Raw genomic sequence first — 11,873 nt, forward strand, 5'->3', positions numbered from 1 at the left:
CACCCACTTTTGAAATCCTGCACTCAATCCCAAAATGGTTTGGCCCGTTCGGCCGTTCACTTTAATCGAATCCTAGCACTTGTCCCGCCTCTAAAACACTGTATCCATATCTGGTTCCTGCTAGGCGATCCTGCTATTTGACATTCTTCCGGGTGAAATGTTCACTACGGATGGAGACAGTGCTGGAGTGGACAGACGGTATTTATCGTGCAGTTTTTTTGTTTTTCGCCCAGTGTTACAAGAGAGCACAATGCAGAGCTTACATTGCTGAAATATTTTCTTGGAGTTGGAGGGAACGCAGGCATGCACTTTGGGCGATACTGCCTTGATGGAAATGACAGGCTACATCACAAACTAACAGTGACTGTTTCCTTTTAATGTTTTCACTTTTCATCCTTCTTAAGATAAATCCTGTATGTCTACAGACTACGTCTCGCCAAACCAAGCTAGTCTAGGTGCTCTGATAGAAGCTTTGCAAATAATATGTAGGTTACAATAATTAAATAATATATACTACATGTTTAAAACATGCAAACCCTCCCCTCTCCTGAAAACTGCCCAGGAAATGATGTCGTTGTACATTTTATATAGAATAGGCTACTTACAGTTGGTCATACAGTGAGTTTTGACCATGAGCTGCTGATAATGTGGTTAAACCTTTACGTTTTGAGACACATGGGAGGAGCCAGGTAATTCATAATAATAATATGTGCCAAAATGCAGTTTTGGATAGCGTGGAGGCACTGGTACAACCTCTCTTTAGTCCGACCCCAAACCCTAACCATAACCCCACATTTTGGGGGTTTGACCCAACCATCCGCCCGTCCCGGGGACGGATTTTTCGGCGGCGCCACGCCCTGTCCCCCCCTAGTGTTCAGTGAGAGTTGCGCCACTGATTCTGTGCACACACGCTCACGCACACAGACTGTAAACACACAATAAGCCCAAAATCCAACATTGATGTTTAGAGAGAGATAGTGACACATCACTCCTGACAGTCTGTGCTTCATGCACGCACATGCACGCACGCACACACACACACACACACACACACACACACACGCACAAAGAGTCTATTTGTTCTAGATGACAGAGGCTGACACTGATACCAAATCTATATGCAAAAGGAGTGCTCTGTCTTGTTGTCTGAATATTAATATCTATGTCTATCGCTGTGTTTGCCGAAGTCCAAAGTAAACGAGATACGATGACAATGACAACATCTCTTGTTCCCCATTCTATGCTCCTGAGACCTAATGACCGAGTCTGAAATCGTGATCTTTGGCCTTTTCGACTCCGAAATTTACCATCTCTTTGGTGGGCAGACTACTGATGATTCCTACCAACTCTCCTTTGATGGGAATACCCCAAAGGCATAGGATTAACCTTTGGGTTGAAAAGGTTGCAGATTAAGAACACAATCAATGTCAAGGTCAAAATCAAACATTATTGCCAACTTTTTCATGAAGGTTGGTGCCTTGGTGTATATCTTTAGTGGGCTGCCCACCGAAGAGATGGTTAACTTTTGTGTGAAAAAGGCCAAAGGCCAAGGTCTCAAATATCTAGTGCATGCTGCCAGAAGGTTAACTTTTGGGTCAAAAGGCTAAAGGTCAAGGTCTTACATATATTGTGCACACTGTCAGTAGGCCAACTTAGTACATCCGTGTATTTCTTATTTTTTACGTATTATATACTAGAGAACGCACATAGTGACAGTGGCTACGTTTACATGGACAGTTAAATCCCCTTTTCATTCCGAATAGAAGTTAAATCCTATTAAACGTTGTCATGTAAACAACTACACGTTAATTAACATATATCATGTCTTATATCACGTGGATGTACGTAAACAATTATTCGGAATGACCATTTCCCATGGAAACTCGCAGCAAAAAACATTACTTCCGAAGTATTTATTCGGAATGATCAGCCTGCATATAAACGCGGCCAGTGACACGCGTGTGAGCATGCAAATAGCCTACATGTATCGCAGGACGGAGGAGTGCATTTCAGCATGTAGATCGGCTACTTTTGCCGTTTGATTTGTCCTGATGTTGGTGCTAAATAACAATAAAACTCACTGCCAGACTAGGCGGGGAGGAGGACAGCTTTTAGCTCTGAGCAGATTCACATGGGCAAGTATGCAACTCGAGGATGGGACATGAACTCTGATGGAGTTACAGTACTTACATGTTTTCGCAGTTCCTAAGAGTGCTTCACTTTGTCCTGTAGGGTAGGAGGCCGTGACTTTAACATTGTACTCTGTGCCACTTAGCAGATTCAGGATCAGCATGGAGTTCACGTCCTCCCCCACCACTGTCTCTAAAGCTGCTCCTGAAACTGAGGCACGCACACACACACACACACACACACACACACACACACACACACACACACACACACACACACACACACACGCAGGCAGGCATATAGGAGTAAAACCCATTACATGGACACAAAATTGAAAGAGACAGGCAGAGACAAAAAATTGAGAGTTAGCGAGTCATTAGATTAGAACAGAAATAAATGAGAAATGACAAAAATTATAATAGTGTGTGTGTGTGTGTGTGTGTGTGTGTGTGTGTGTGTGTGTGTGTGTGTGTGTGTGTGTGTGTGCACGCGCGAGCATGCATGCATAAACACTGTATACTGTATGTATGTCTGCCTGTCTATGTACTACGTAGCTGTATACTGCACATACTGTACAAAGGGGCGTTCTTTCTTATTTACAATTATGCTCTATATTGAATGTTGAAAACAGAAGCCTGGTGAAATATATGTTCCTTCTGTTTTAATTCCGATAATCAGTTTAAGTCATTCTGTCTGTTAAAAGTTGAGACCTCAGAGACAGAACTTGGAATATGGAAGCAGCCATAACAACTAGAATGATGATACATTTAGCACTGAAGGGTCTAAACACTAAACAGATCTTTTTGCTAATGCTTTTTATTGTGAAACTAAATGGACAATGTCTCCTGCAAAAGAGAAAAGCAGAAAAAGAAAATACTATAAGGAAAGTATCTTAACATGCTCACTAAGAACTGATCCGTCACGATATCCTTTCTTTTTGTCTTTGACTGGGTGCATTATGATGCATAATACGCTGTGTTTGTGTGCGAGTGAGTGTGTTTGTGTGCGTGTGTAGGTGCGTGCGTGCGTGCGTGCTCGTGCAAACATACCAGTATTGGGTTGGTAGACTATCCGATAACCCATGGTTGGAGACTGCGGCATATCCCAGCTGATTCTGAAGTGACTGTACCACTCCTCCGTAACACGCAGGTTACTAGGGGATGAGAGGGGCACTGCCAAAAAATATATTATACTGCAGTTCAGTTCAGTCCAGTTCAGTCCAGTCCAGTCCAGTCCAGTCCAGTCCAGTCCAGTCCAGTCCAGTCCAGTCCAGTTCAGTTCAGTCCAGTCCAGTCCAGTCCAGTTAAAAAAAGTTCTTATAACATAATTGTTAACCACATGCACCCAAAGATTGTAACCACATGGACCCCAGCATACAGTACCCACAACACCATAAACGCATTGTGAGCTTGTAGATTGTCTATTTTCTGATGTAGGGAAAAAAGGAGAGGGCCAAGTACAGACACTCTAGGGTCCCCACCCAGTCAACAAAGTATGAAGTATTGGTTAACCAATTTAGACCGTAGGACGTGTGGAAACGTCATAACTAATCCAACCGACGGATTACTAGGATGTGTCCTAGCGCATTTTCATTGATATCAAACGAGAGAAGAATATTACGATTTCTGTTCTTTTTTGGGGGGGTTGGCCTCTCCTTCTGCACCATACTCCTTGCTCTTTGCGCATGCGCATTGCCATTCACTTCCCTGTTTACGGCTCAGAAAGAATGCCTCGTATCTCCTAATCTAGGGAGCTCTCCGTGGTTTTGACCGGATGGATATACTAAGCTCTTCATTTCTGACTTCAACATGCCTCTCGTTCAAAACATTATTCAGCGACTTTATCGTAATGATAGCAAGCAAAAATATTTCTACCGGATCTGCAGAATCCACTATGTCCCAATCACCTTGCATCGCATCTCAATAAAGACACATTCCCGCATCATGGTCATGAAGTCACATCTCAAGTTGTTTTTGGCTGTGATTTATCAGCTATCCAGTTTTACGGGCTACAAGGACATTTTTATTTGGAATTAAGGCATGCCAAATGGCCACAGTCCCCTCTCAATAAGACATGAATTATATTACTTTAACATTTCAATTCCCAGTGGAAAGTAGAGATGATTAGTGAAATTCCTATGTGACAATCTGGCGAATGGCTTAGAAAATCAATTAAAAACTGAGCATGGTACCATTAATGAAAGAAGCCTCTGTGATTATGAATGGACTTCATTAAGATAATTACAATGAATCAGAATTTGCCATCACTCTAATTTACATTCTCCTTCAAGGGTGTAAATGAACATAAAATGAACAGAATGCAAATTAACATTCTGCTCTCTGCAATGAAATGATCTGCTTCTGTAGACTGTCCAGATAATTTCAGATATGTTCAGCAGTTGCCTTGTTGCTTAAAGGGACACAAAACCATAGGATGATTTTGTAGCTTATTTTCCTGTACAGGTTCAAAACTGCAGAAGGGTAAAACATGGCAGGCAATTAAGCAACATAGCTGGAGCAAATTTGTTAAAGTTTTTTTTGTTTTTTTTACCTGAACTGGAAAACAAAGTACGCATGCGTGCATGAGTGTGTGTGTGTGCATGCATATTATATATAAATCTAAACCAGAAACAGGACAGTCATTGTGTCAGCATGGATGTAGCCTCGGAAACACAGACGTTTTATTTCCAGCACGGAGGTGGGGGTTAAATAGTTTGGGGATAAAGTTTGCGCGCTTCTATCTGTTACTTCTCTGACACAGCGCAGTTCAACTACAGTCAATAGTGGGACACCGCTGAGAGCCATGCACACACAGCTGCAGTTAGGTTCTTAATTAAGGGCGAATGCAATGCAATGCGAATGCAATGCAAACTAATAGGCGAGTGCACTCCGGTGCGGTATGCAAAGGGAAAGAATGACTTCTTGGCCGTGACAATAATCAATCCTACAGTTTGTTTGTACAATTCTGTACACACGCAAGAGCAAAAAATATGATATGGGGAAAACCATTGATGCATCGATCTTTTAATGAATGCCCTAGTGTGTGCATGCATGCATGTGTGTGTGTGTGCGTAAGACTCACATGTAGCTCCCAGTGCTGACACACTGATGCCATCTTCTCCATCTGTGTAGAGTGGTGTGACTGTCACCTTGTACTGGGTGTCTGATAATAAAGGCTGGAGGATGGTTCTCCTCTCCTCACCCCGAACTAACACCTAAAAACACACAAACAGGAATACAGGGGTTAAGAGCACTGATCAAGCACGCATGCACGCACGTGAATGCATGCATGCGAGCACACTCACACATGGCAGTCAGTGATATTAGTCTAGTCATGCCAGGCTAGTGGAGGCAGTGGCTCAGGAGTTATAGGGCAGCAGCGACAGTGAAATGGAACAAATACTGTGACTAATTGTTGATTATTATATTCATTCTGATTGAGTCAGTAATTATAGTCGAATAAAACAACCCATACTTCCAACCAGCCCTAAAGTACAGTATATATACAAATGTTTGTAACTGCCATAGAGGATGCATTGAAAAGGTCTGAATGATTATTTTGAACTGTGATAAACTGAACTGAGATAAGATCCACTATTTTATACAATGGTCATTTGTCTTTCTTACTTGGAGATGTAATGGTCGTGTGTGTGTGTGTGTGTGTGTGTGTGTGTGTGTGTGTGTCTTGGTCACACTAGATAAGTCTGTCCAAGACAACAACTCCTATTAGTGGAGCTGTCTGCTTTAGCTGTGGTGCTGACCTGCCATTGACATGAATACACACACACACACACATGTAAACACACACACACACACACGCGCACGCACGCATGCACGCACGCACGCACGCACACACGCACGCACGCACGCATGCACACACGCACGCTTAAATAATGCCTCTTTCATGTCTGAGAGAAAGATTTAAGCTGTTCTCTTTTTTGTTTGCATGTTGTTCTTTTTCTTGTCTCTATGCTCGCTCTCTCTCTCTCTATCTCTCTCTCTCTCTCTCTCTCTCTCGCTCCCTCCCTCTCTCTTCCCTCAGTCTTTCCTCCCAGTGAGGTAAATGGCTACTGAAAAGATAATGGAATGTCTTCTGGCGTGGCCTGGCCGCTCCATCTTCTACTGCTCTGACACCACACAGGAGAATTAAAACCGAGAGGGGCGGTGGAGGAAGAGAGAGAGGGGAGAGAGAGAAAAACGGGGAACTGTTGAAAGGTGGCGCAAGAGGCAAGACAAAGGGGAGAAGACATGGAGAGAAACAGAGAGTTGGACAGAGGATAAGAAAGGGGGAGAGAGAGAGAGAGAGAGAGAGAGAAAGAAAGAACAAAAGAGAGGGAGGGAGCCATCAGGGTCGACCGAAGCTCAAGGGCTCTTATCATGGATAGAGGGATAAAGGAGGAGAGGGGAGGAGGACAGGGACTGAGTGTAATCAATTTTATGGTTATAGAAAATGACCCTGCTACTGTCCACTCTGCTGCTGCTGAACAGGGTGATATAACTACAGTAAGCTTTTCCTAAGGCAGAATCCCAATGAATCGCTGCTCGTCACCTATTAGAGTCTATACTACTCAGTACTCAACAGGGGAGGGGAGTGTGTGTGTGTGTGTGTGTGTGTGTGTGTGTGTGTGTGTGTGTGTGTGTGTGTGTGTGTGTGTGTGTGTGTGTGTGTGTGTGTGTGTGAGAGAGAGAGAGAGAGAGAGAGAGAGAGAGAGAGAGAGAGAGCCATAGTATTCTCTCACACCGAAGCCTAAATAGAAATTAGGCTTAAGGTTTAGCTGAGAGATGCAATATGCCAGAATACACAAAGGGGGGGGGGGGGGGGGGGGCTCAATTAGGAAAGTACAGGCGCTTATTAAGCTAACTAATCACTTTTAAGAAACTGGAATACAGACATTTAATGTGTTGCAAAACATATTGCAAAGTTTGGAAACTACAACAGTCCCCCGCCTAAAAGCCATTAACCAAACCTCATGAGTTTCATCTATTGATTAATTTAATATTGCCTCTGATAGCTATAAATATTCTAATGTCTCCTTGTTTGGGCACTCCTTGGTGTTTCCCTGAGGATATACATACACCAGATTGTGAGGAGGAAACTGAATAATATTAACACTACCAGAGTCCAGAACTCTTGTTCTTATCTAAGAAAACCAGGGACCTTGAACAAGCCTACCTTTAACCAAGCTGACAGGCTATGTAACTAGCCGAGCTACAAGGCACCCCAGATCAGATCAGTTGTTTTAACCTTCATAACAGTGCATGTGTATACAGTCTGAGCTCCAACTCACCGACTCCTCTGCACGGTCGCCCTTGAGGCTGACGTAGGAAACTCTGTAGCTTTCTACGTGAGGGTCATGCAGGTTCCATGATGCCTCTAAACTATCCGTGGTCTCATCAGTCAACCGAAGGTTTCTCACTGCCTGTCGAGCCACTGAAACAACATGTAGAAAACAAAAACGAAGATATTTATTGGACATTCTAGCTTAAAGAATCTCATTTTCATATATCTTCATATATCCTCACAAATGCTCATTTTAAGAAGGCACTTCCGGCTACTCAGTCTGTCTCATTGGTGGGCTACAGTATCTGGGCATTTTAGAAACCTGACTACCAATCATATCATCCATGGGGATTCCAAGCTAATAGAAAATATAGTCTTTCTCTTCCTGGAAGGTTAGCATGCTGAAACAGAAAACATTGTTCACACATTCATTGTTTTAAGTTGTTGTGATCTTACGGTACAGTCTGATAAATACAGTAATAGATTTATATATAAAATATATAACCTTCCAGAACAAAAACATGGACATAAGATAAGAGAAGAAAAGATAAGTTAAGTTGGCCTTTATTAATTCTCTATGGGAAATTGGTTGACACAACAGCTGCGGCAATTACGGGTAAAGAGAAAGCAAGGACAAGAGAACAAGAGCAGCAAGTAATAAAAATCCTAATAAAATTAAAGGATAAAAAATCCATAAAAGAGCATGCACTAAAATAATCCAATAATAAAAGATATCTATGGTACAGTGGTGATAGTATTACAGTATGATGATGACACATACACCACTCTTTAAATTGTTACCCTTTACAGGTCCAGTTTTAAACTGTCTGAGTTAACATTACAGTGTATATCCCTTAAAATACACTATACACTGGCAGGCCATGAACCTTACATTGAGCACAGTGCCTAGATCGGCCTGGCTTGTGATGTAGACCCTCTGATCACTAACAACACGTGTGACCATGAAAAATGAGAAAAGTCTGGTCAATCCTCCACCAGAATATGAGACAATTAAAGTGAAGAAAGGCACGGTATTTCATCCACTGGAAGGAGCTTCACCATGAAATACCATGTTACACTCTCCACTATAAATTCACACCACACACCAAAGGAACCCCCACAGGATTCAGGAAAGCACAGCTCAACCATATTCCCCTGACCCACAGGCCCTGGTTGTATACTACTCACACTAATAACTAAAAAGTGTTCAAGGATTGATGATAGTGTGGTCTCTTGACAATCCATATCTTCTAATATTTGCAATAAGAATTAGGCTATGTCAAATGGTCAACTACATTTCTGTGCTCATTCGATCAATGGGCAAGAAGACGTCTGCAGGTCACCTTAGAGGTTCCTTGCAGTAGGCTACAGTCATTTACAATCCTATTGTTATAACCCTTTGAAACTTGCTTAGTTTTTAGAGCTGTCAGTGGAGTTTCTAAACTGCTCTGACTCGATTAGCAGTAGCCTGCTCCCAAGAGTAAATACAATCCAGACGGGGTCACCACTGCAATGATGAAGTTAGAACTAGGGCTTCTGGGTAAGGCCAGCTGGGTAAATATCATTCTACAAACAGAGTTAACCACACTTCTTGTTATTTTCTTTTGTTTTTCAAGGTAGAGTGGGGTGCCATCTTCATTGATTGATAGACAGTACGCTAGTACAGTAGTTTAAACCAGTGCCTATCATACTTAAAGTAGGAGTGATGACAAGGTTATTTTAAGTCTCCAATAATTCACTTACTGGAACTAAGTAAGCAACATTAGCCAAAGCTCTAATTAACTTGTTACATCTGTTGCTGTCAACACCAAGAAACTTTGGCAAATACGCTAGCCTCATGTTTCAAAACTCTTCTCTGGACAGATGCTCTGGCCTGAAACAGTACTGTACATAGATGGATTCTCTAGTATCTCTAGATTCTCTTTAGTATGTGCATCTCTAAAAGCACTTATTACATGGCTTTTAAATATTTGATTCTGGTCAATTTAGTCAATTCTGTTATTTCTGCATAACATGCCTGTTCTCTCTGTTTATGGATGCAGTTCTAACCGTAGAATCGAATGGACTGTTTTGCATAAGCTTGTTTGCAAAATCCTTTTCAAATCAATATTTCATGTCAAATTATTGTTTTTGTCCATAGAGAGTTGTGTAGTAAGCAGGTTTCTAGTACTTATTATCCCTTACTTTAAAACACATTACCTGGTGTAGTTGTAGGAATTGTTGTTGTCCTGGACACTGGGCAAATAAAGGAGGGGAAAACAGATCACATAATTAGATGAGACTATCAGACAGGAAAGCAGATTTTCTCCCATTGAGATAAGCCTGGATAAACAAATCAATACTACGGATCTAACACACTAAGCTTGGAATTTGGAAATGCTAATTCTATGATCCTAATACATTCTGTCAATAGATCAGGCTCTTATTGAGGCACTATGACCTGTAATGTGATCTGGTCATCTGGAATATTAATTACTATTATTTATTTATGTTTATGAACTGCGAGGGTGTCATTAAGTATTTTAGTGTCATTTACAACAAACATAGCTATCTCTCTACAAATTCTTACATGTGGTCTCTATAACAGAGATTGTGTCGCTCTCTGACTCGTCTTTGAATATGGCCGTGAGCATGACTTCATACTCAGTTGAATGACTGAGACCCATCAGGATGTAGCTATCCTCAGTTCCACTCAGAACCACCTATAGGAAAGTGGCAAACATACAAGTATTAGTGTCCTCATATGAACATGTTGTATCTCCAGAAGAATACAAGTATTAGTGTCCTCATATGAACATGTTGTATCTCCAGAAGAAAATAAGTAATAGTAAACGCTGTCTGACTTTTTTCATGCATGAGCGGTCAATACAAAAAAACAATAAATTAAGACTATTAAATGTGACTAATAATATGGCTTCCCCATTGTCCCAATAACAGCCTCTCAAAGATGTGCAGATATATGGCCAAAAACCAAATAACTGCAGGAAGATCCTGACATTTACAATGTATATGCACTTAATTGAGCATGACTCTGTATAGTGAATCAGCAGGTAGGAGTTGAATAAATTGAGGACAGTTGGACAAAACACATGGGTCTATAGCACTTCATATCCATACAAAAAGAATGAGGATCTGATTGATTGATGATTAAATTAACACTCTGCAGTGAGAATATTTGAGCTACAGGAAGGTGCTTTTCACCAGAAGGCTGCCCTCTTCCGGACATACTGTACAATTTTCTCACCTTAATCTGATGTCATTATATCCAATAACAGGTGAAAAATGACATAACAACATCCAGAGCGCACCCACAGCTCCAACCGTGCACACTGGGTCTTACGTTAAATCGCTTATTTTGATTGCTCGAAAACACAGTGGTTTTTTCTACACACAGTGGTTTGTCTCAAAAAAAGCCGAACGAGCCTAAGACCCTCATTGCTCATCGCTGCGGTCTGAATGTTGTTATGTCATTTTTCACCTCTAACACTGACTGGATATAATAACCAGGGGTGCACACAAGCGGTGCGCCAGTGCGCATGCGTCGTCAAAACGTTTGGTGCGCGGTAGATCAAAGGCATGGAGGCGCGTTTGCGCACCAGCTGAGAGACAGGGATTTAGAGTATGCTGACAGGCATTCAAAAGGAACTCAAATGAGATGTTAACGTCCTGTAAGAAGACTTAGAAATAAAACTAGTGTTGACTAATCATTACAAGTGGCTCTTATTTTGATGAGGCAGTTTCTGCACAGAAAGTCCGTTTCACTTGTAAACAAACTACGATGGATGAGCTGTAAAGTGCTAGTCGCTAAACCACGTTAGCGACCATGTTTACAATATGAAAACTGTCACTTAGACAATGTAGGACGTTACACACGCTGGAATTAAACATGGAACCTGCAGTCAGCATTAGGTGAGTAATTCATTGTATATGTGTTGGACGTTTATGGTTGTGCTAGAGATAAACGGACAGGTGCTGCCAGTGGGATATACACTGCTGCTTAACGACGACACTGTACTAGTGTAGCTTTGCATCAGTTGCACCCCCCCCCCCCCCGTGCGTGCATGCATGTGTGACTTACTTACTTACACACACACACACACACACACACACACACACACACACACACACACACACACACAGAGAAAAAGAAAGAGTGACTCCAGGGCTATATCAGTGCCTCCCGGCTGACTCTAAAACCCAGCTCTAGGTTATAAAAATCCTGATTACTTTCCAGCTTTATATACCCTTTATTTATGTTCATTCGTGCCAGGCATTTACCAAGCTGACAGGGAAAGGTGGCAAAACCAGACACCCACCAGAGAGCAGTCTGTCAGAATGCCCTGTGGTGGTTGGGATATAGTTTCCCTCTCAACTGAATAAAGAATGGTTTTACATCACTTGAAAGTTGAAAGCAATTAAAGCAAGGCCTTGGGGTTTCGTGATGCGTGACCGCACTAATGGCC

At 41.9% G+C, this 11,873-nt stretch overlaps 1 protein-coding gene across 5 annotated transcripts in view; it reads right to left on the minus strand.

The window, feature by feature from the left end:
- The window catches only part of col14a1a (collagen, type XIV, alpha 1a), a 594,115-nt gene that overhangs the window by 510,820 nt on the left and 71,422 nt on the right, over positions 1-11,873 (minus strand). For all 5 annotated transcript variants that reach the window (XR_014569038.1, XR_014569039.1, XM_083761059.1 and 2 more), the window contains exons 17-22: positions 9,980-10,112; positions 9,610-9,645; positions 7,418-7,560; positions 5,212-5,344; positions 3,180-3,302; positions 2,191-2,340 (exon numbers count right to left, since the gene is read on the minus strand). Coding sequence is in view for 3 of the 5 variants with exons in the window: in XM_083761059.1 (XP_083617185.1) it covers positions 2,191-2,340; positions 3,180-3,302; positions 5,212-5,344; positions 7,418-7,560; positions 9,610-9,645; positions 9,980-10,112 (718 nt within the window). In the remaining 2 variants the exon portion in view is untranslated. The remainder of the gene's footprint in view (positions 1-2,190; positions 2,341-3,179; positions 3,303-5,211; positions 5,345-7,417; positions 7,561-9,609; positions 9,646-9,979; positions 10,113-11,873) is intronic.

The sequence above is a fragment of the Protomyctophum parallelum genome (assembly GCF_964188405.1).
Source record: "Protomyctophum parallelum genome assembly, chromosome: 3".
In the NCBI taxonomy this organism is placed as follows: Eukaryota; Metazoa; Chordata; class Actinopteri; order Myctophiformes; family Myctophidae; genus Protomyctophum; species Protomyctophum parallelum.